Here is a 25,872-nt window from a genome sequence, read left to right as displayed (position 1 = left end):
AGAATAAAAATAGTTGTCGTTTGAATAATCGAATATGTTATGCAGTGGGACTATTTTGCATCAAAATTCCTAAAACCTGGAAGTGGGTTATCTTCTCTTGAATTCCATTTCTTTCGATAGATTTCGGGGATTACATTCTTTCGAAAAGGTAGCCCTAACGTCACTGTTGCTATGTCAACTCCTAACCGGGTGTCGAAGGTCAACGTTGTTAATTAATAAAACTTCACCATAAATTTTTTTCAATGATATTTTCGGATTGGAATTAATAAAAAGTGTAATAATTTTAATAAAAATATTTTTATAATTCATTTCCTGAAAACATGAATATTTCCTTATTTCCGGTTGAAAAAACACGTGTGTTTGTGTACATTTGATTATCAAGATGCCTAAGTCAAAAAGGGACAAGAAAAGTATTATTATATTGTTGTTTATTCAAATAACTGCTTACAAACACTACAAAACACAAATAAATGTTACAGTCATTTTGCAAAATCCCTGAAATTTTCACAGTTTTAAGATATTTTGGATTATAAATTTTATATTATATATATTTTTTACTACTACTGCTACTACTAGGTACATTGTATGAGTGTATTTAATGGGGGTTACGGTTCTTTCGTGACTCACAAGGGGCCTCAGTGGCAGATTGGGATAAGAAGTCCGATACTAGCCAGTCAACGCTGACACTGAGGTTGTGAGTTCGAACCCTGCTCTTCATCAGTTCATGCTCTTGCTGGTGCAAAGGGTTGCGTTCAATATTGTAGGGCTACAGGCCTCTACATTATCATTTTTTCTCACTTGTCCCTTCGGACAAGTTGCAAGAAAATCAACTTGTCCGAACTCTTAACTCACTTGTCCGAATTTATAATTGAAAATCCTCCATATTGATTATACATGTATATTATCAGGGATGATTCTACTATATAGTTTAGGGCCGCTTAGCGGCCCTCAATTCCTACAGCGGCCCCGAAAAAAATAGGTAAAAATAAATTCCCAATTGAAAAAAAAAAAAAATATTTCCAGAATTTTTTCCGTTTTTGACTTAGGCAATTACAATTTTCCAGCAGTTCTCATCAAAGCGTGTTAAAAGCCGAATAAGAATAATGTCAACGGAAGATTGTTAAGATAAGGTAAATGAGCATATTGTTGTAAGTTTTCTTTCAAAAGTTTAAGAGAAGTTTTTCAATACATTTGGTCTCGTAATTTTAAAGCAGAGTGAGACCTTATCATGCTTTTAGTTAGAATATCATAAATTTTACCAAAAAATGTTACATGGGAGTATTCGATCTATTAAAAGCAGATCGCCCAGCAGGTGGATTACAGATGCTTTTTGCCAATATGGGTCTCGTAAAAGCAGACCTTGGCAGGGAGCAAAACTTAATAATTTTGACAATACCTTTGATAAATTTAATGTGCGCCGATCTCGTAAAGGTAGTCCGATATTATTCTGACGCCCAACGGTTGTTTAGCCAGACAAGCTGGGTCGTGTGACCAGCTTGTCTGGCTAAACAGCCGTTGGACGTCAGAGTAATCTCGGACTATTGCCAAAGCAGATCGATTAACAGAACTCGTTATCAAATATATTTATGAAAAATATAAATAAGTATTTCTGTCAAAAGTCTGACTGTCTAGGCATTTTAGAATAAAGGACGACATAAACAAATCAATGAAGGATAGAAAAAAAACTTTTTGGGGTTGAGGTTCGGGTTAGTATTTTAAGAAGATACAATGCTATTGGGCACAGAAAAAAATTATTGTTTCTTCATGGAGAATTAAACTTAATAAATATTAAATAAATACAGAATTTACTCTTTTTTGTAGTCTAGATGAAAATGATATGAATAGTGGAAATTATCCAAACAATTAAAATTTGAAAACAAATTATTATGGTTCAATGTTTAAATTTTATTGTTCCTTAGGGTTACACCTAGGGTAAAACTATGACAACCTCCCATATAATTTTATCAGCAACAAAATTGCCAAAAATATCTTACCAAAATAAGACTTAAACCATTGTAAATGCTTTCGTGAATTCAACAGAACTTATGTGCTAGTCCAATTTGAAATTAATTTCAAGCAATGTCAATTTATAAAGATGACTAGTTGTTTAAAATTACCCAATGATAATTTTTATTTGCTATATGTAAAAAGGTTACCATAGCTAAGATGTAAACTACTAAAAGAAGTACAATAAACTTCATGTACATGTAACAACTTTAGTTTTACTCGTCCCAATCGAATGTCAGAATGTCAAGCGATCTGGTAATCATGATATATTTATATACTATTATTTGATAATCCGCTGAGTAGCTCCATCAGGATTATTCAAAATGTTACAACTTCTTACAGCAGTCATTGTATTATATATAAATAAAGGTAAAACTTGATTTTCCGTTTTATAAAGGAAAATAGTGTTAATTCATCATAGATTTTATGCCGGAAAAAAAATCCCAATTGCATGAAAATTCCCAATTTTGATAGTCAAGGGACCCATTTGAAAACACCTGGAATCATCCCTTATTATAGGCAATAATAACACTTGCCCTTTGATTGTACCTAATAAAGATCAATATAGGGAGCATTTTGTTATGTTATATGAATGCCACATCAAAATTTATTTTATTATTTCAGACTGAAGGCTTATTTGCAAGACTGAGCTCTCTGACTCATTGTCACTATCATGTGTCGATCATTAATCATATCTCTTCCTATACCACTAGGTTCTCCTATTCATGGACCTATATTCATTCTGAAGTAGTGGTAGCACCTTGTTTACAAATAAACCTTTTTAATTTATTGATGGTGCCAAACAAGATTTCACATTTTATTTTGATTTTTACATACATTGATATATAATCATGAAGTACATTAAACATTTTAGTAAAACATCTGCCTTTTTAGATTTTATCTAATTTTTACATCTTAACTTATTATTTTAACATATTGATCTTATTAAATAAAACCTTATTTAATTTGATGTTATGCCTAAAAGCAAAATCAAATGATACAAACTTTTTAATTAAAAATTTAAAAGTTAAGGTAAAACTCCATATCATGAATATGGAGGTGCTCCTAATTCAAGAGGCTTATACTAAGAAGACATTTACATTGGTTTCCTTCCACTTACTTATTTTTCCCTGGTTAATGGCTGCCAGCATGTTCAAATTCGTTCAATCAGAGACATATTTTACAAGTTTATATGTCTCTGGTTCAATCAATGAATATTTAATTCATTTTGTATGATCAATAAAACAATCATTCATATTTTTAGGAATGTATAAGTCTTGAATTTGATCTATTAACATCTGACATCAATTTTTTCACTTGTCCCATCGGACAAGTAGTATGATGAATCTACTTGCCCGACACCTATTTCCACTTGTCCCGGACAATCGGACAAACGGTAATGTCGAGCCCTGGGCTATGTTGTGCTACGTAGATTTATGACTATTGAACTAGTAGCTAGCCTTTTACTATGTAGCAGCTATACTAGCTACTCGTTCAATAGTCATAAATCTATGTAGCCCTATGTATACATGATGTAGATGCTACGATATTGAACGCAACGCTTCTTCCAGGTAAAGAACTGGATTCATTGCTGAATGTTAATGGTTCCGCGCGAAAACTTTACGCAGTGTCGGGCAACACAGAAAGATTTCTCTTGGCTATTTACAAATTACATTTAAAACGTTCGCAAAAAAATATACAATTAAAATTATTTACAACTGGTTTTCCTACTTCCTTTCAGAGCATGCCTTCAGGGCAGCTCTGAATCCCTAAACGGTGTTGGTCGCTGTAACTGTTGTTGGTAGGTTGTTCCAGTCCCTGATTGTCCTCGGGAAGAAAGATTGGCCGTAGGTGTCTGTATTTGTTCTTTCTTGGAAGAAGCGGTTTTTACCTCTGGTCCGGTTATCATTCGGGGTCAAATATTGGTGACGGTCTATATCTATAAGTTCATGCTGGATCTTGAATAGCATGCACAATCTATTTGTTTTCCTCCGTTCTTCGAGGCTTTCCCACTTAAGATTTTTAACCATATTTGTGACACAGCCAGGTGTTCAGTCTGTGTAGTTGTTATTCACAAATCGTGCTGCTCTTTTCTGCACCTGTTCAATTGCCTTGATTTTATTTTGGGCGGTTGGGTCCCATACTGTGCTTGCATATTCCACTGCAGGTCTTACCATGGACACATATGCAGCTGCTTTTACAGGTTTTGTACAGCCTTTGAGGTTTCTACGTATAAACCCCAACGTTCTGTTTCCTTTGCCTACTGTATTGTCTATGTGTTTATCCCATGTTAGGTTGTTGCTGATGGTTACTCCAAGATATTTACTTGCTTCCTCTGTGTCTAGAGTATGACCGTGAAGATGGTACGATGTTTGTATCACTGGTCTATTTTTGGGGGATATTCTAATGACAAGGCATTTTTTGGCATTAAAACTCATCTGCCATTTGTTTTCCCAGTTTTCCAATGCTGTTAAGTCCTTTTGTAGAAGTTCACTGTCAGCTTGGTTGGTGATGGTACGAAAGAGAAGGCTGTCATCCGCGAACAATTTGGTCTCTGATGTAGATGCTGTTTCTGGCATGTCATTAATGTAGGCCAGGAACAGTAATGGACCAAGGACTGTGCCTTCGGGTACACCAGAGAGTACTGGTACTTGTGAAGAGACGGCACCCTCTAATATCACGCTCTGCTTTCTGTTATGTAGGAAGGAGCGAATCCATTTATTGGTTTTGGGGTTGACGCCGTAGTATTCCAACTTGTGTAGGAGGCGGTGATGTGGTACCTTGTCAAATGCTTTTGCAAAGTCAAGCAGGATGATGTCTACTTGGCTGCTACTTTTTAATTTCGATGCAATGTCGTTGATGGTTACGTTTAATTGGGATTCGCATGATCGTCTTTTGCGGAATCCGTGTTGTGCATCAGTTAGTATTTTATTTTTGTCAAAGTGGTCCATGATGTTGCTATGTACAATATGTTCTAAGACCTTACATGTGATGGAAGTTAGAGATACTGGTCTGTAGTTAGATGCTAGGTGCCTTTCGTCTTTTTTAAAAAGTGGAACTACATTGGCATCTCTCCAATCTTGCGGGACTTCACCAGTGTTCAATGATGTTTGATATAGGTCTGTGAGTATAGGAGCAAGTTGTTCTGCTGCTGCTTTCAGTATAAAGGCTGGTATTGAATCGGGACCAGTAGCTTTATGCGGTTTCAGGTTTTTTAATAATTTGTGGACTCCGTTGGTACTAATTTTTATGTCCTTCATGCTGGAGTATGGACTTTTACCTTTATCTGGAAAGTTATTTAGGTTTTCTTTGGAACCCTGAACTCCAATCTTTGTCAGTTTTCTTAATGAAGTAGTTAACTAAATTGTTTAACCTTATTTCACTTTCAATTTTGATATTTTTATCATTAATCAGGTCAAGAATATATTACTGGATATTTAGGGTGAATATTTAGATAATTTAATAATAAATACACTTGGAATGTACGAAGTTGGTATCTTTGTCACAATTTTTAATTATTTTTTTTTCATGTTCTGCAAACACTTTTCAGAAACACAATAAACTTGTCAAAGGAAAAGTAAACTTTTACCATGCATGACTTGAAAGGAAGTACTCTATTGATTTTAGCCCACTAAAGTAGGTTAAAATGTGTAAACCATATACGCGCGTATGTAGATGGTGAACAGGTCACAAATATCACATGGTGCCTATTTTATTCCAAGTTAAAAGTTTTTTTCTCTACTGGATTAAAAGAATTTTACATTGCCAATGATTTGGAATAAATTGTATATAACTGGAATTTCAAAACCAAATACAAATACATTTTTTTGGCTAAAACATCAAGATACAACGATTATGGTTTCCTGTATCACTGAAGGAAAAATGGAAATTTCTGAATAAATTGTACTAATTGTTTTCATAACAAGCACATATTTAGGAGTTTTATAATTCTGTTACATTTAGGATGGATTTTAAGAAAAAGTATACTGTTCAGATTATTTTAAGCAGATTTTGCAATAAAATAAAACTAAAAAAATGCATTCGGTTTCTTAGGCCAGGATTTTTTAATTTGGTGGTTTACGGATCCGCCGACCCGATTTTGCCGATTTCCAAAATAAAAATAAAATCTAATTTTCAGGCTTTTTTTTTATTCTCGCCGACCCTAAGAAATGCATTATCCTTGAAAAATAATTAAAATATCCTTTTTATACGACCGCAAATTTTGAAAAAATTTTCGTCGTATATTGCTATCACGTTGGCGTCGTCGTCGTCGTCGTCCGAATACTTTTAGTTTTGGCACTCTAACTTTAGTAAAAGTGAATAGAAATCTATGAAATTTGAACACAAGGTTTATGACCACAAAAGGAAGGTTGGTATTGATTTTGGGAGTTTTGGTCCCAACATTTTAGGAATAAGGGGCCAAAAAGGGCCCAAATAAGAATTTCTTGGTTTTCGCGCTATAACTTTAGTTTAAGTTAATAGAAATCTATGAAATTTTGACCCAAGGTTTATGACCACAAAAGAAAGGTTGGGATTGATTTTGGGAGTTTTGGTTTCAACAGTTTAGGAATTAGGGGCCAAAAAAGGGCCCAAATAAGCATTATTCTTGGTTTTCCCACAATAACTTTAGTTTAAGTTAATAGAAATCAATGAAATTTAAACACAATGTTTATGAACACAAAAGGAAGGTTGGTATTGATTTTGGGAGTTTATGTCCCAACAGTATAGGAATTAGGGGCCAAAAAGGGACCCAAATAAGCATTTTTCTTGGTTTTCGCACCATAACTTTAGTATAAGTAAATAGAAATCTATGAAATTTAAACACAAGGTTTATGACCATAAAAGTATGATTATGGTATTGATTTTGGGAGTTTTGGTCCTAACAGTTTAGGAAAAAGGGGCCCAAAGGGTCCAAAATTAAACTTTGTTTGATTTCATCAAGAATTGAATAATTGGGGTTCTTTGATATGCGGAATCTAACTGTGTATGTAGATTCTTAATTTTTGGTCCCATTTTCAAATTGGTGTACATTAAGGTCCAAAGGGTCTAAAATTAAACTTAGTTTGATTTTGTCAAAAAATTAATCGGTTGGGTTCTTTGATATGATGAATCTAAAAATGTATTTAGATTCTTGATTATTGGCCTAGTTTTCAAGTTGGTCCAAATTGGGGTCCAAAATTAAACTTTGTTTGATTTCATTAAAAATTGAATAAATGGGGTTCTTTGATATGCCAAATCTAACTGTGTATGTAGATTCTTCATTTTTGGTCCTGTTTTCAAATTGGTCTACATTAAAGTCCAAAGGGTCCAAAATTAAACTTAGTTTGATTTTAACAAAAATTGAAATCTTGGGGTTCTTTGATATGCTGAATCCAAACATGTACTTAGATTTTTGATTATGGGCCCAGTTTTCAAGTTGGTCCAAATCAGGATCTAAAATATTATATTAAGTATTGTGCAATAGCAAGTCTTTTCAATTGCACAGTATTGCACAATGGCAAGAAATATCTAATTGCACAATATTGTGAAATAGCAATATTTTTTTTTAATTAGAGTTATCTTTCTTTGTCCAGAATAGTAAGCAAGAAATATCTAATTGCACAATATTGTGAAATAGCAATATATTTTTTTTTAATTGGAGTTATCTTTCTTTGTCCAGAATCAACTCAAATCTTTGTTATATACAATGTATATTCACTTTTTACTACCAACTGATAAATTAAAATAATCTTTACCATTCAGTGATAACAAGCAGTTTTTTTACATATTAATATCTTATGATGTATTTAAATGAGTAGTAATTGTTGCAAACTCCATTAGAAATTTAATTGAGATTAATTTGGAATAAGGGAAAGGGGGATGTGATTAAAAAAAATGGGTTCAATTTTCTCATTTGAAATGAAATTTCATAAATAAAATGAAAATTTCTTCAAACATTTTTTTGAAAGAATTAATATTCAACAGCATAGTGAATTGCTCTAAGAGAAAACAAAAATTTTAAGTTCATTAGAACACATTCATTCTGTGTCAGAAACCTATGCTGTGTCAACTATTTAATCACAATCCAAATTTAGAGCTGAATCCAGCTTGAATGTTGTGTCCATACTTGCCCCAACCGTTCAGGGTTCAACCTCTGCGGTCGTATAAAGCTACGCCCTGCGGAGCATCTGGTTTATGAAATAAAATGCATTAATCACTAACAGAAGTGATGACACTTTCTGTTGTGAAAAATGAAACTTTCAGTTTACGTTTCTAGAAATAGAAAAATCAATTATTAATGACCTTGAAATGTTGTTTGCGCAAATAATTTTGCGGAACGAAACCTGTGTTTAAAACCAATTACACAATAAGTTCGTTTCCCTTATTTGTCACCAGTCCGTAAGATGCATGTTCTCATATAAATAGACTTGTCCAAATGAGGACAGGTGGAAGTTCAAGACATCAAGTTAAAATACTGAGTTTTAACAAATCATTTGATATTTTCTTGTTTCATAGATAATAAAAAAAATATCGTCCATTTGGATAAAAAACGGGAATGCATGACAACAGATTATTTAACCTGGTATTCTCGTTTTTCCAATGGACGAGTCTATTACGTTTTTGACACGTGTGTTGAAACAGAAACTTATTTTCGTACGACGTTTTTACTTTTTTTTCTCTATCAGTTTTCATGCTTATTATTTTTCATCAAGTTTTGATTAAAAGCTAAGTCAAATAACTGACGTGAATCTGTTTTTCTTGTTTGTGAATTGACGATTTAATTTCGTCTTTGTCAGTGTACCCCCCCCCCCCCCTTTTTTTACGGGAAATTATTAGACAATGTCATGTGATGTTTACAGCTGAGCAATAATAATTATCAAACTAAAGAACGATGAAAAAATAGTATGACAAACATATATTAGAAAGGTGAAATATATTTTTATTTTGCATATCAGTTTTCTGTCTTGAAAGATCTTTTTTTCCTTTTTTTTTCCGACCGACCGACCCGACTTTTTCATCCATGGAGAAAATCCGTAAACCAACAAATTAAAAAAACGTGGCCTTATGGTTTCCTCTTGCGTTTAAAAAAACTTTAATTTAACATTGAAAATAAATTTTAAATATTAACATGAAGCAAGTAACACTAGTAAAAGTTATTGTAGAGGCCTGTGGTGTTGCATGGTTTTCTTTCCTCCATTTAAAATCTAACCATAATTAAATTAGTTCAAAAATAAACATCTATACATGAACATAAGAACATATTTCATGTATTTGGCTTACACAAATTTGGTTTTGAGCCTGTTGATGACCAAATTTATAATTAGATGTTATTGTTATACCCCCGCTTTAAAAAAGGGGGGGTATACTGTTTTACCTCTGTCTGTCCATCCGTCAGTCCGTCCGTCCCATGAATATTTTTCGTCGCATTTTTCTCAGGAACTACAATACAAGGATTTCTGAAATTTGGTTTCAGGGCTTATCTAAGTCAGCTATACCGTGTGATGCGTTTTCAGATTGATCACTTAACAAATTCCTGTTTACCGAACACCTGTATGATTTTACACATGATAGCCAAGTTGAAAATTTTTGTCACATTTTTCTCAGAAACTACAATACAAGGATTTCTGAAATTTGGTTTCAGGATTTATCTAAGTCAGCTATACTGTGTGATGTGTTTTCAGGTTGATCATTTGACAACTTCCTGTGTACCGAACACTTGTATGATTTTACACATGATAGCCAAGTTGAAAATTTTCGTCACATTTTTCTCAGGAACTACAATACATGGATTTCTGAAATTTGATTTCAGGGTTTATCCTAGTCAGCTATACCGTGTGATGCGTTTTCAGATTATTCACTCGACAACTTCCTGTTTACCGAACACTTGCATATTATCCACTTGTGGCGGGGATGTCATCATCATGATCATTGAGCAGTAGCTCGCAGTTTCACTTGTTTTATTTTACATATAAATGATGCTTCAAATGTTTTATGACTAACAAAAAGAATATGTATCTTTTTAGTTTCATTAACACAGACAAAGAGGAAAGGTTTAGAACTGAAACAGAGGCTGATAGATGATGTAAGTTCTACAAACCAACAATCTTATTACACCAGGGTTTTCGATATCACAAACAAGTCAAAATATTTACTAAATTTTATCATCGGTTTAAAGACATCATTCGTAAATATAGCTCAACATGCAGACTTCTTATACGTTCAGGTATTTCACATCCAATTTTTTATGGAAATTTTCTTTATAAAGCACAAAGGTGTCAGTATTCACCTCAGAAACTTACTAAACCTTTGAATAGACTTATTACATGTAAGAAGGGATATAATTACGATACTGTTGTCAAGTCATTAAAGATTGCATATTTTAGTGTTAATATTGAGTCTGACACTGAACTGCATCGGAACTAAACACATTTATTATAAAAACAGTTGTTGGCATGACACAGGTTATGTTCTTCTCATATATGTTATGATGGTATGATACATGTACTAAACCCCTAACGGGAAGGATTGTGCCTGATGTTCATATGATGAAATCATAATCTTTCAGTCTGACAGTTAAATTGAATCTGGAGCTGGCATGTCAGTTAACTGCTAGTAGTCTGTTGTTATTTATGTATTATTGTCATTTTGTTTATTTTCTTTGGTTACATCTTCTGACATCAGACTCAGACTTCTTTTGAACTGAATTTTAATGTGTGTATTGTTATGCATTTACTTTTCTACATTGGTTAGAGGTATAGGGGGAGGATTGAGATCTCAAAAACATGTTTAACCCTGCCGCATTTTTGGGCCTGTCCCAAGTCAGGAGCCTCTGGCCTTTGTTAGTCTTGTATTATTTTAATTTAAGTTTCTTGTGTACAATTTGGAAATTAGTATGGCATTCATTATCACTGGACTAGTATATTTGTTTAGGGGCCAGCTGAAGGACGCCTCTGGGTGCGGGAATTTCTCGCTACATTGAAGACCTGTTGGTGACCTTCTGCTGTTGTTTTTTATTTGGTCGGGTTGTTGTCTCTTTGACACATTCCCCATTTCCATTCTAAATTTTAATATACTGTAAATTCAGAAATTAATGTGAGGTTTTTGTTATTGGGAAAAATGTGACAGAGTTGTAAACGCAATAATTTAAACTTGCATAAAACAGGATTTTTCTCAAAATCATAAAAATTAAAATCGCATTTAAGTTTTAAATGACAAAATCTCAATAATAAATGCACGCAATAAATTCTTAATTCACAGTAGTATAATATAAAGATAAGACAAAGAGGAAAGGTTTAGAACTGAAACAGAGGCTGATAGATGATGTATTTGCTAAAACCAAAAACATAACATAAAAGTAAGGAGATGACATAGGAATACCAATGAGACAACTATCCACCAATTTCGATCATGTGGTATTGTTTTTTTTCTTTTTTGAAGACCATGCATACAGTTGCCTATAATTGCATTGATCCACTTTATTTGAACTTTGGTAGATAGTTGTCTCATTGGCAATCATATCACATCTCCTTATTTTTATACTTCTACTAGTGTGATAAAGCTGTGTTTTTTAAATTTGAATAAAATCTGACATGTTTCAATAAAAGGAAAAAATAATGAAAACATGTTTAAAAATTTCTTTAACCCTTTCCTCCATGGATACTTTTTATTAAAATACTTGATTTGCATAGGATTTTTTCAATAAAAAAAAATCAGCAGATTTAAATTATTAATGCATTGCCAAAACAAATATTTCATCAAGGAAATTCCAGTCATAGATTCTCATGAATATCCTCTTGCTATTAAATACAACTCTTATTAAGTCTGATGAAGTTTTTTCGTAGGTGAGAGGTTTAAAGTGAGGGACTACGCAGGCGTCGAAAGGCTTCATTTTGGAGTAAAGCCGGGGTGGTGTCAAAAGGCATCATTATGGAGGAAAGGGTTAAAGTTTAATAAACTATTATTTTCAGATACGAGAATGTGCCAACAAATACAAGAGAATTTTCCTGTTTTCTGTGCACAACATGAGAAACATGCAGTTAAAAGATGTCAGACAGGAGTGGAATCATAGCAGGTAAAAATAATTGTAGTCAGAAGGTTAACATAAAATTGAGAATGGAAATAGGGAATATGGACCATAATTTGGTATCCTTTTTTATAAGTTCTAAAATTTTAACTTTTATTTTGTGGGTTGTGTTGGTGTTAGAATAGTATGAATGGAACAATTGAGTTTTTCGAGAAAAAATTAATACATTTTGATTCACCGTTTACGTGACATGAAACCAAACAGGAAACCAATCTTTATTTTCTTTATTTTGCACAATATAATTCAAAAGGCATAAATAAACACCATTACTAGTGTTAATTGCTTCATGTTAATATTTAAAATCTATTTTCAATGTTATATTAAAGTTTTTTTTAAACCTGACAGGAAACCATAAGAAACCGAAAGCATTTTTTTAGTTTTATTTTATTGCAAAATCTGCTTAAAATAATCTGAACAGTATACTTTTTCTTAAAATCCATCTTAAATGCAACAGTATTATAAAACTCCTAAATATGTGCTTGTTTTAAAAACAATTAGTACAATTTATTCAGACTTTTCCATATTTTCTCCATTGATACAGGATACCATAATCGTTGTATCTTGATGTTTAAGCAAAAAAAATGTATTTATATTTGGTTTTGATATTCCAGTTATATACAATTTATTCCAAATCATTGGCAATGTAACATTCTTTAAATCCAGTAAAGAAAAAAACTTTTAACTTGGAATTAAAATCTTTAAAATAGGCGCAATGTGATACTTTTGACCTGTACACCATCTACATGGGTTCCACATTTTAACCTACTTTAGTGGGCTAAAATCAATAAAGTACTTCCTTTCAAGTCATGCATGGTAAAAGTTTACTTTTCCTTTGACAAGTTTATTGCGTTTCTGATAAGTGTTTGCAGAACGTAAATAAAAAATATTAATTAAAAACTGTGACAGGATTCCAACTTTGTACATTCTAAGTGTAACGGTATATTAACATGTATTTGTTATTAAATTATATTTATTCACCTAAAATATCCAGTAATATTTACTGCTGAAGTTAAATCAATCCAACGAGCATTGGTACAATGATAAGAGACGTAATTTTGATTGATTTTTCCAAGGACTCTTCACGTCATTATCGGGAAACGAAGTGTGTTCTAACGTCTGTCAAATATGAAATCGATTTTGTCAAGTCATTGGGCATTTATTTTCACACAGGATCGTATGTAACATTATGCACATAGGAAAAATAACAGACCACCGGCGCAATTTCTTTGACAATTGTATTTTTCTCTTTTAAACAAGACGAAACAAGTCTTCAGATTATGTTTGCTAACATCCCGTTGGAAACAAAAACAATGTTTAGACCTAGTATTTCGTACATCCGGCCGTAATGGCGTTATCACATGTTAGTCACGTGTTTCACGTATGACCGGAAATGGTTAGAACTGAAGGACAAAAACAATTTTAATAAATAACTTGACTTCTGTTTCGTGTGAAATGTAACGCATAACGACAACGTAATTTTCTTACTTAATTATTACGAAGATCAAAACAAGAATGTAAATCATCTCTGATTTACCTGTTTGAACATCTCGTGAGAGTTTATATTTGCATATTGTTTTTAAGAATTCTATTACAACAAAGCAGATTACATCATCAAAAAATTGCGTTACGAAATCGGACACAAAAATCACTCCACTGTACTTACATCTGCCACATAAATACTTATAGTTCTCGGCATTTTCTTCTCACTATTCTTATTGGTCGATGTTCTTTGTTATTTGAAAGCAAAAGTTACGATTTTGCCGTGACGATTATCTATAAATCAGTCAGCGTTATGCTCTTCGGAAGCAATAAGTAACGCGAGAAACGACACAAAAATACGGTTGTAGAATCTTTGAAATTCGTATATTTTAATTTTTTTTCTAGGGAAAAGAAGCATACACTTGTATGTTGATAAAAATAATGGCATCTTTAGATGTAGTTGCAACTTTTCTTACAGTAATTCACATTTTATCACTTTTCTATAGTTATAGGAAACGGAGCCCAATAGCAAATTATGGTCCATATGTCTAAGAGAACAAAAAGCAAAAAACAGCCGAGGACCTCAAATGGGTCCTAAATGAATTCAGAAAATGTTGCACCAGAGACGGGCCTCAGCTAGCCTTAAAATGAAAATATATACTTTTCAGTGAAATAGCATCTTACAAAACTCAAAATTGTATGAGCTGCTGCTTATAGAAAATTACTTAAAAATGCAAACCAATAACAATACATCTTTGTTTTTTTATATCAGGTTGAAAAAACCTCTATGCAAAACTTATAACTCTTTGAAAATTGAGGTGTTATAAGAACCCAACAAAACAGACCAACATTTAACTTTCAATTAGGAGATAACTGTATTGTATTTTTAAGCTCGGACGGCATCAATTGTGGATTTGATGGTTGTAAATTAAGTTTACTGGCGATGCATTAGCGGAGACAGTTAACAGGTATTTGCGACCATCAAATCCCAAATTGATGCCATCGGAACTTAAAATACAATATTGTTATCTCCATTCAAATGAAACTGACAGAAAATAATGTTGAAACATGTGTTTAAAATCATACATATGCCGTCTGCGCTTGCACGTACGTCCCATAGCATCAGTTGTCAATTGATGCCATGTAAATAAGTGACTTTATCCAATCAAAGTGAACATTACAAATGTTGTTGCATTAGAATTTTTATTTGAATGTTTTTCAAAATCAATCAAAGTCTCATTCATGTATATAAACTATAAAGTGTATTTGATAAGGTCAATTTCTATCCAACTTAGCTCATAATTTGATTTCCAAGGTAAGAATATTTAGATAAAATTTCAAAAGTTGATAAGACAGTTCTGTTTTGTTTTCTGAAGGGCTGTTGACCACCAGTGTAGTGTTATATTATATTACTTGCATGTAATACTATCTGCTATGATTGTAAAGATTTATTTATGGATTTAATGCTATAATTTCTCCAAAAAGATGCATTTTTCATACTTAACCAGGATGTTATGAAATTTATTGGCAAAGCAGGGATATAAATTGAAATTTTTAACATTTCACAATTAGTACTAACTAAATCAAATCTTGTTATGTTTAAGTACATCAGTTTGAAACATTTGTTCAATATTATATAAACTTTCAAAAATATATACTGAATAAAGCTTTTGTGCCAGATTGTCAATATGTGTGGTTCAACGTCTTCAATGAACAGGGTAAACTTAAAAAGAATATAACATGAATAAGGCATGCCCGTGGTAACATCTCCAACAGACCAATGATTGCCATGAATTATTTCTAAGGTTTAGGTGACTTGAAAATGTATTACCACCTAAAAATCATTGTCAATGTTTATCATGTTTATGTGCAAAACTCTTCATGAATATTTTTTTTTCAGATTCTTTTTTGGTAAAAACAAAGTTATGGCCCTTGCATTGGGAAGAACGGCAGAGGATGAATTTAAAGATGATCTCCATAAACTGAGTAAACATCTTCGTGGACAGACGGGACTGTTGTTTACAAATAAAACTAAAGAGGATGTATTAAAGTAAGATCAGATAGTTTCAAAAGTATACATATCTTTGAGTTTCGAAAATAAGAGATGTTTTAAAAAAATATCTAGGGGAAAAAATCTCAAGATTAGTTTTAGCAATCTAAAATGGATACATGAAGTCTCAAAACTATTAAAAATTAATGTATTTTTATACATTATGTGTTTATATAAATCAGTGTGAAATTTTCAAAAACCTAAAAGCCAGGGAATGCATATATAGTTTCATAAATGTAAAAGAGATGGTCATAGCTTGAAATGAAAGAAATATATGAAATGTATTTAAAAGTAATGTTGTTTTTTTGGGGGAATACTTTAAACATGTTTAAACCATGGGTTAGTGTTTTCAAACTTCATTTTTTATTTGAATTAATCAGGAAGTTTGAAAATATCTCTTGATTAAATTACAATGTAAATGGGACAAAGAACAAACATATCTTTCTATCACATATAACCTAATGGTTTAGAAAATTGTATTTTCACAAATACTTGATGATGTAGTAGTTTTAAAAAATTCTGCCTACAAACTTAGGCCAAAAAAAAATATGTTACATGGAATTTCAAAATAGGGTAGGTAGGTGTTTTATTTTTGTTTTTTTTTAATAAAAGGGGGGTTGAATTTCAACATATATATATATTGAACAGTTGATCCCATGACAAGATTTATGTCTTTGATAAAGTCATAGTTTTGTTGATTCTATATATGCTTTTAATTTTGAACTCCTTTGCTAATAAACTGAGAATTGTACATATCATCTTAAGTGATAGTGGGGCGGCTTAGTATCGAAATTTGAAAAAATCATGCAAATTGTGATACAAGCAAGGGATTCAGCATAGACGTTCATTAGGAATTACTTTATCATATTAGAGGGGTAGCCAACATGTTTTCGATTTTTTTCTCGGCGGCCATCTTGAATTAAAAATTGCCATCATTTTGTTCAATCTTTTAGATTAAAAAACTGTCCTAACCATTTTCAACGCTAAAAATGTCATGCAAACTATTTGAAAAACAATAAAATGATATGAAAATATGTCAAACAGACAACGATTGTAAAATATATCACCACTTCCGGTTTGGGTCGAAAAAGTTCGTACACTCGATTGAAATAATATTGGTATAGATAAACGATAAAGTGTCCGTTTGATATATCGGTAATTATGTTAGACATGCTGGAGGATTAATCTGTGTAATAATCTACGATATTTTCCGAGGTATTCCGTTTTAACAGCTACACGAACAAATGTTGTAAAGTTCAAGGCAGCTTTCTAACACTTATATCTACCAGAACAAGTTGGTTTGTTTTTTGCGGTCACATTTGTGTAACTCCTGGCAAGATGCAGCAATTGCTGCTAATTGTGTTCAATGAGGAATCCACATTCCATCTGCGTTCTCCCCAACCCATCTCCAATCACCAGGACTAGGTAGATGTTGATTTTGCATGACTACCTGTCCCCATACATGGCCAGCTCGGTTTCATCATCAAATATTTCCCACGTCTGCCATGCCGATTTCTTCTCTTTTCAATGAAAAGTGGAGACCGTGTAAATGCATGAAAAAATGAAAAAGCTTCTGATTTAGGAACAAGTCTTGAATTGACCATAGCCGCACCATCAATAACTACTATGTCTGTCTGATGTTCTTTTTTTGTTAAATCTCCCTTAGCTTCTAGGATTTCCATTAGCTGTGATTTGACGCCAATATTGATTTTTCCACTTTGTGGTAAAGATGGAGGGAACTTCTGATTTGCGTGGCTGAAAAACTCTTCCAAGTTGCATTGTCTGCTTTGACAGGATATGAAAAGCCTTGAAAACAAACTGCAATCTTCTCGGGCGAGGTCAAGCTTGCTTTTTGTTTCACATGAACTTTTCTTTGGTTGGCGACTGAACAACAGATTTGTTTTTTCTTGAAAAGCTCATAAATGCTTGTCGTGTTCTGCATTCAGTTTCTGAAGTCAGCATACTGATTGCCTCCAATTTGTTTAATTTGTGACAGTTTCCCTGTGCCTACTTGTACAATATGTTTACTGTCTATCTTGTAAATATCTTAAGAATCCTCAAGAAATGGATTTCCATAATCATTTATGAAAAATAGAGATTTCGGTCAAATGAAAAGATGATTTTGATGTTGTTGAGTTGTGATCTATGTTGTCGACTGCAGCTGTGGTAAACACTGTGCCCTTTAATAAAGGCGGGCATACCACACCTTCAATAAAATAACGTTCAACAACAACTTCATCTAGTTGATTTGATATTTCCAGTAACTGATCGTAAGAAGTACATAACCTATTTTGAAATAATAATTTTACAAAATCAATGCTGCTGAAGTATCCCATGAGATGACGTATTAGGTCAGGTGATGTCAGTGCGTATTTAGGTCAATGAAAGAGACGGATTGTTTTTGTAAGTGAAAGGGATATAAGTGTGATTACGATTGTTGGAGAGTTTAGGGATTAATATAACTTGTTGAAGAAAATGCAGTTAGCAGTGTTTCCTTTATCAGGACAAGACTTAACAGTTTTGGCTTACCAACAGACACTACAAACATTTTATATGACTCATGGAGAAATTCCACAAAAAAGCAATATGGGAGTTATCTCCACAAATGGGTGCAATTTTGTGTTAAAAGACAAATTAATTCATTTAAAGCATCTAATTCTATAGTTTTACAATTTCTGACAGAACTATTTCAAAAAGGTCTTGGATACAGTGCTATTAATACAGCTCGATCAGCTTTATCATCAGTGTTGGATTGTGGGAAAGTCAATCCTATTGGGAATGATCCTTTAATTTGTCGTTTTATGAAAGGTGTATATAATAAAAGACCAACTTTACCAAGATATGAAGTGACATGGGACGTTGATGTGATGTTGAAGTTTTTATGTACTCTATCACCTGTAAATATGTTGACTTTGAAAAACCTCACGTTAAAGTTAACCATGATACTTAGTTTATTAACAGCTCAGAGAACACAAACTTTACATTTGATGGATATCAATGATATTACTGTTAATAATGATGAACTAATTATAAAAGTGACAAAATTGATCAAAACAGAAAGTTTTATGACAAACCTGTAGTAAACAATAACAAAAATAAGGGTTTGAGTAAAGTACTTCTTGATAACTATTTTTGTCATGATCATTAGATTTATCTATTGTTTTACTATGTGATTGCATGTTGTAAATGTGTTTCTTTTATTATTACATAAATAGTTAACATATATGATTTCTGTTTAATTTAGAATCATCAAACAAAATTTAGTTGTGTGGTATATAGTCTTTGAGATAGGTAATTGTTCTTTTAGGACTTTCAGATATTTTTATGGACACGTAACATGTTGGTGTACCGAGCTTTCATGTTTACCTGGCTGTGTTGCCAATTCATGTGTTTCTCTAAAATCTCATGGGATACTTCAGCAGCATTGATTTTGTAAAATTGGAAAATTAAATGAGTGTTGGAACAATACGAAATTTGATTATAATTTTACAAAATCAATTCTGCTGCTGAGGTATCACATGCCCACCCAAGACCCACCCAGATAACTTGTCTTAACACATTCATCGGCATCTTTCAAACCTGACATCACCTGACCTAATACGTCATCTCATGTGATACCTCAGCAGCAGAATTGATTTTGTAAAATTATAATCAAATTTCGTATTGTTCCAACACTCATTTAATTTTCCAATTTTAATCACAAGCAAACGCTATATCTTTTTCAAAAATCAAATGTACATCTCCGCCCTTTGTGTGTGCTTCTTATTCTGGTATCTTTTGCAATAGCTTGTCCTTGGGTCGAGTAGAATGTACCTGTGCAGGAGAAGAACCAAGCTGTGCCAATCTTTCCTTAAAACAGATGTGCCAGGTTTGCTAATCGAAACACAACCGACTCTTCAGAGTTCTATGAGTTTCAAAAATGTAGGTGACCAGCTCAGCTAATACAGTTTCTTTTATTATAGTTTCCTCCTGTGTGCAACTGCTTTCGATCTCTGTTTGTCTCTTCTTTTTTTTTTTTTTTTTTTTTTTATCTCACTCTGTTATATACAGCTGCGAGACAAGACGGGTTATGCTTCATCTCGTGTGCTATGGCATCCCAACTACTCAGCTTTGCAACAGGTGTTTATCCTGAAAAGCTGTTGCACAAAGCACTAGTCGTTGGTTTAGTTTCATTGTCACAGCCTCTCTTAAGACAGATAATGGTGACTCTTTATCACAAATGAAAAATTTATGCAAATTTTCAACTGGATTTTGTTGTTGATCTTTAGAACGAGGAGTACACGTACAATCACTAGAACTTCCAGATGGTATCGGTGACACATTGCGTTGCTGGGCTCTCTCAAGTTTAGTATTACTGAACTTTATCCTACACAACTTATGGTACTTGGCATTTGTTTTTTTCATTGTGAGTTCAATACCCTCTCTGTGGTTTAATCGACGATTATCAAGAGGGATAGGGAGGGTGTTTAATTCATGAAAAAGAGGGATATTTTTGCCTAACATTGTATATTCTTCGGCTGACGGTTTCAGTAGGTCTGTTGTGACCTCCTGACACAAAAAACATTTTGTCAATCAGTTTCCCATCTATCTGCTGAAGAAGCTGATAAGCGAATTCTTTTCAAAACCTAAGTGCCTATTATATAAACAAAAGTTATCAACAATGAACTTATAGAACAATAACGCAAATCTTATTTGAGCAATTATAATTCATCTATTTCAACTATTAAAGAAGTGCACGAAAAGTGTACAATTGTAACTTGAATTCATTTACCCAACATAGAGAAAAGTCACAGGAAAAATTCTAGAAATTGTAAAAATTTCAAGATTACTTTTCTAATTATGTGATTTGATGTATTAACAACATTATTAATATGGAATTGTGTTAGAAAAAGGGATAGAATTCCTTCAAATTAATATCCGATCAGAATTGAAAATAAAACTTCGTAACTAAAATATGAACGGTGGATAGACAAGTTCCGAGCCACGTCTTATAACAATGAGAACACACACACTCTAAAAACGATTTACTAGAATAAAATTGCGCCCTCTAATGGCATATAACCTATCGAACCTAATGTAGCAATCGAATAATTGTGGAATATAACGACTGATATTAATCGGGTTTTAAAACAGTCATATTCGTAATATTATATAAAAAAATCATGAGAGGGTTATCGACCGATATTTGACCGAAAGTGATACTTTATCTTATATAACAATGATTTACTCCATTTTGTAACATTTTGGATACAATACAAGCAAAACGGGCCATAAATATAGTGTCTTTTTCCTGTAAAGACGTCATTTCAAAAATCCAAGATGGCCGCCATGATCGGAGGATTTTTTTTCGTGGCTACCCCCCTAATATGATTACATACACCTAAAGGCATGTTCTTACAAAGTTTCATGCTTGTATCACAATTTGCATGAATTTTGTGGTAAGCTGCTTAACTATGAGCCTTAAAGTCAAAACAAAAAAATGCAACTGACTGTATTGAATTCGTTAATTCCAAAAGAAAGATTAACACCATTTATTATCAGTGTACTGGCATTATCACCAAAGACAAACTGTGGAAGAGATAAGACGCACAAGGACAAACAATACCAATCAACTACAAAAACTAAAAACAAAAGACAGATAATATAGGAAAATTTGAATTTTGTAAAACAATTAAATTTGTGATGACTTATATCCCAAAATTGGGAAATTTTTAACTCAAAAATTATAATGAATCCACAACAATAATGTAGTAAATTTGATAACAAATAATGGGAACAGTATAAGATAATGCCTTGTTCACACCGAATCGAATAGAATTTGCAAATCGCGTTCACACACTCTTCTTTTTTAATCTGAATTTCTAATTCGAATGATCTAATTTGCATCAGAAATACGCTTTTGTAATATGAATTAAAAGTTAACTTCGTTTGGACAGTAAAGCAAATTTGACATGCATTGTAATTTGAATTAGAATTGACGTTAGGAGGTAAAACTTTTCGAATGTGAATTAAACTTATTCGAATTAGTTAATGCGAAGTGAATTCGAGTTACATGTGAACTCAGTATCAGAACTGGTTTACCCATAGAAGACACCAAGTAAACATATGTACTATTAATAGATAAGTGTTCACAATATATAGCAGGGTCTGATCATAATCCCGTGTTTAAATACGTCATGAATAAATTGAAGAAGAATCACATATAAACAGCAATTCTCAATTAGGAAAGTAGTAAATCATGAACACACCCTCCATTGCCCTCAGGTTGGAGGGGCTGGGGTCTTGTTTTAGTTTAGACGCCTAGATTGCAGACTATATCAAACTTTAAAATTGCCATTATTGGTATTTACTGCTTCTGTATTAAGCATGCAGCATTAAGGAGTAAGACTAAAGACTGGTCTCTTGAGTCAAAAAATTATGTTCGGATTAAGTGGACATGTCATCCTGACAACTGTTACCTTGTGAACTAACACATTTAAAATCCGACTCAGCCTGTCTATATATAGCACAATGGGAAATAGTACAACATTTTAAATAATTATTTTTCAGATTTTTTGATGACTACAGAATAAAAGATTATGCCAGATCAGGAAACCAAGCAACACAGACTGTTGTCATAGAAACCGGTCCAATCCCAGAATTTTCTCACTCAATGGAACCACAGCTTAGAAAGCTTGGGCTACCTACAACATTAAATAAAGGTAAATTACGCTTAATTTCAACAGTGTTGTTGAGAAAGATAATTTAAGGCTTTTATCAAACAATTGAATATATGTCATATGGGTGCACTACTACAGAACAAATGTTCTTTAATATTAAATTTAGAAATGTTTTAGATTATTTTTATAATATAAATTGGAAAGGTCTAGCTAAATAAAAAATGTTATATTTTGATAGCACTTTTTGAAAGCTGTATTTCCTGAAATCAGTCACCATGGCAACTGATAAAATATGGACGCCTTGAAATAGTAAAGGTCGCTGAAAGTGCGCTAAGCCCATTTATTTAAACAGCACATCTTTAAAATCAGTTTGCAGATTGTCATTTGATAAATATTTCTGTTTTAATTTTTCCCGTTCTATTCCAGGTGTGATCACGTTACTAAGAGAGTATCAAGTGTGTGAAAAAGATGACACACTCACACCAGAACAAGCCAGAATATTGGTAAGTACATGACACCAAACTTGGGAACAAGCCAGAATATTGGTAAGTACATGACACCCAACTTGGGAACAAGCCAGAATATTGGTAAGTACATGACACCCAACTTGGGAACTAGCCACTAGCCAGAATTGAGGTTAGTGCATGATGTTCCCAATCCAGAACACGCCAGGGCTTCCAAAACTGTTGTATTTTCCAGACTTGACTGATAAATTATACATATCTTGTGTTGATGCTGAAACTGATATTTTTAACATAGATCAAGGAGAAAAAAATGAAGTTATATGCAATCTTTTGCCCTAAACAGATGCACATTTGCAGTCATATAAGTGACATAATTACAATCAAAATAACCCTTCTTTGATACCCTCTCATTACAATCATTGATGAAATAAAGCTACTGAAACTCTGTTTGGATAGTACATGATGCACAGAATCTAGAACAAGCATAGGCTGATCCAGGGGGATGGGTGCCTGGGGATTTCAGGCCCCCCATATGTGGGGAAAATTTGGTTGATTATATAGGGAATCACTGAAGCATGACTGGAGTGGGTCCCCCCTTAGGTTAGTCAGCAGGCCCCCCTTATCATGGAAAGTTCTGCATTCGTCACTGACAAGAAATGGACTATTCAAACCAGGATATATCAGTTCTGTAAACATGTAGTGAGGATTTCATGCTATTGTGAATTGTTTACTCTTATACACATAGATGTGTGAATATTTGTGAATTTTATTTCAGAAATTATTTGGCCACCAGATGGCAGACTTTCACATAAGCGTGGAGGGAATGTATACACCTGAAGGTGAACTGGAATTATTTAATGACCGACAAGAACCCATTGTTCCTCCTAAAATACAAATAAAAGGTATGTACAGTAAAAAACAATCTAAAGATTATTTTTTGGCGGTCATATATTGGTTTGATGTTGGCGTCGTCATTGTCATCCGAAGACACATTGGTTTTCACACTATAACTTTAGTTTTAAGTAAACAGAAATCTATGAAATTTAAACAAAAGGTTTATGACCACAACATGAATGTGGGAAAATGAATGTTTGAATTGATTTTGGGAGTTTTGGTCCAAACAGTTTAGGAATTAAGGGCCCAAAAGGTCCAAAATTAAACTTTGTTTGATTTCATCAAAAATTGAATAATTGGAGTTCTTTGATATGCCTAATCTAAACATGTACTTAGATTTTTGATCATGAGCCCAGTTTACACAGTATTGTGCAATGGCAAGAAATTTTCAATTGCAGAGTATTGTGCAATGGCAAGAAATTTTCAATTGCACAGTATTGTGCAATAGCAAGAAATCTTCAATTGCACAGTATTGTGCAATGGCAAGAAATTTTTAATTGCACAGTATTGTGCATAGCAATAAATTTTCAATTGCACAGTATTGTGCAATGGCAAGAAATTTTTAATTGCACAGTATTGTGCATAGCAATAAATTTTCAAGAAATCTTCATTTGCACAGTATTGTGTAATAGCAAGGAATATCTAATTGCACAATATTACGCAATAGCAAGAAATTTTCAAATGCACAGTTTTGCGCATTAGCAAGAAATATTCAATTGCACAGTATTGTCCTGTTTTCAAATTGGTGTATATTAAGGTCCAAAGGGTCAAAAATTAAACTTTGTTTGATTTCAACAAAAATTGAATGTATGGGGTTCTTTAATATGCTAAATCTATCCATGTATTTAGATTTTTAATATTTGGGCCCGGTTATCAAATTGGTCCACATTGAGGTCTAATTTTTTGATATGCTGAATTTAACTATGTATTTAAGATTTTGGATATTGGACCATAACAGGTAAATGTCCAATTTGAATTTATTAAGTTTTTAAGTTTAAGTTCTAAGACCACATTCATTTTGTGTCAGAAACCTAAGTTGTGCCAACTATTTAATCACAATCCAAATTCAGAGCTGTATCAAGCTTGAATGTTGTGTCCATACTTGCCCCAACTGTTCTAGGTTCAAACTCTATGGTCGTATAAAGCTGCGCCCTGCAGAGCATCTGGTTCTGTTTGGTAGTTTGTCCGTCCATTTGACCCACTTGAATGTTAAACCTACTTAAAATCATTTTAATTATGCCCCAACCTGGGGCATTTTGTTTTTCTGGTCTGTGTGTCCATTAGTTTGTTTGCAAGTTCGGTTGTACGACTTGAAGGATAAAATTTTTGGTCAAGGTAGTTTTTGATAAAGTTTTAGTCCATTAACTTGAAACTAATTACACATGTTCCCTATGATATGTTGTTCTAATTCTAATGCCAAGTTAAGAGTTTTTACCCCAATTTCAAGGTTCACTGAACATAAAAAATGATAGTGCTAGGGGGGCCTCCATAATCCATGGACACATTCTTGTTGTAAAATTGTTTTATCTCTCTTGGTTTTGATTAACATCTCAAAATACACCAGTTATTTATAGACGTATTTACACTTGTATACAAATTTGTCCGCCATTATGTAAAATCACACAGATTCTTGTAAACTTTCACATCATAGTTTAAAATATTTGACGTCACAATTTTAAAGTGATTGTTGCTTGACGTCAAAAGGTGATTCAAAGTCGATCTAAGGTCATTCGGAGGCAAGATACAGCTAAATACCAAAAGTGTAAATACATTTATTGGATGCATTATAACATGTTTTTTACCATTCTATGTTTTAACCATAACAAAGTTGAAAAAGCAAGACTCAAGATTACTGTAACTAGTGGCAGCAACACTAAATAAGTTTGTCCAGCCGTTACAAATTTTGTAACAATGAAATTTGAACTCTTGAAACAGATTTTTTCTCACATGTATTATTTTCTTTTTATGATAATATATTGGTATTTATCCTCAGTTTACACATATTTATTTTCAGCAAAATTACAAGATGAAGATTCAATAAGAATTGAGGATGATGATGAAGAGGAAGGCATTGACGAAGATGAAGATGATACTTAACTGTTTTGTTTTAATAAAAAAAAAATATAGAAAAATGTGACTTCTAGTGTTAGATAAAGGGACACAATCATACCAAGACAAAGGTCAAGGTTCACTTATGGCACAAAATGGCCCTAAGGATCAACTTCATCATAAAAAGGGTCACAATTTGATTAATAA

The 25,872-nt window shown here is 32.8% G+C and overlaps 1 protein-coding gene across 2 annotated transcripts; it reads left to right on the top strand.

The window, feature by feature from the left end:
* The first annotated feature begins 124 nt into the window (after positions 1 to 124).
* LOC134691467 (mRNA turnover protein 4 homolog) lies at positions 125 to 25,872 on the top strand. Of its 2 annotated transcripts, none has more exons than XM_063552014.1 (8): positions 125 to 198; positions 10,011 to 10,069; positions 11,955 to 12,058; positions 15,450 to 15,599; positions 22,149 to 22,300; positions 22,685 to 22,761; positions 23,498 to 23,624; positions 25,631 to 25,872. In XM_063552014.1, exons 3-8 carry the CDS (start codon positions 12,009 to 12,011, stop codon positions 25,711 to 25,713), a joined length of 639 nt encoding a protein of 212 aa, XP_063408084.1. In that variant the 5' UTR covers positions 125 to 198; positions 10,011 to 10,069; positions 11,955 to 12,008; the 3' UTR covers positions 25,714 to 25,872. The 2 variants fall into 2 exon arrangements, with proteins under 2 accessions (XP_063408084.1, XP_063408083.1); XM_063552013.1 differs by lacking the exon at positions 125 to 198 and adding an exon at positions 337 to 410.

The sequence above is a fragment of the Mytilus trossulus genome, chromosome 11 (assembly GCF_036588685.1).
Source record: "Mytilus trossulus isolate FHL-02 chromosome 11, PNRI_Mtr1.1.1.hap1, whole genome shotgun sequence".
Classification (NCBI taxonomy): Eukaryota; Metazoa; Mollusca; class Bivalvia; order Mytilida; family Mytilidae; genus Mytilus; species Mytilus trossulus.
The sequence above is the reverse complement of the archived record's forward strand: the minus strand, read 5'-3'. Positions and strand labels throughout refer to the sequence as shown.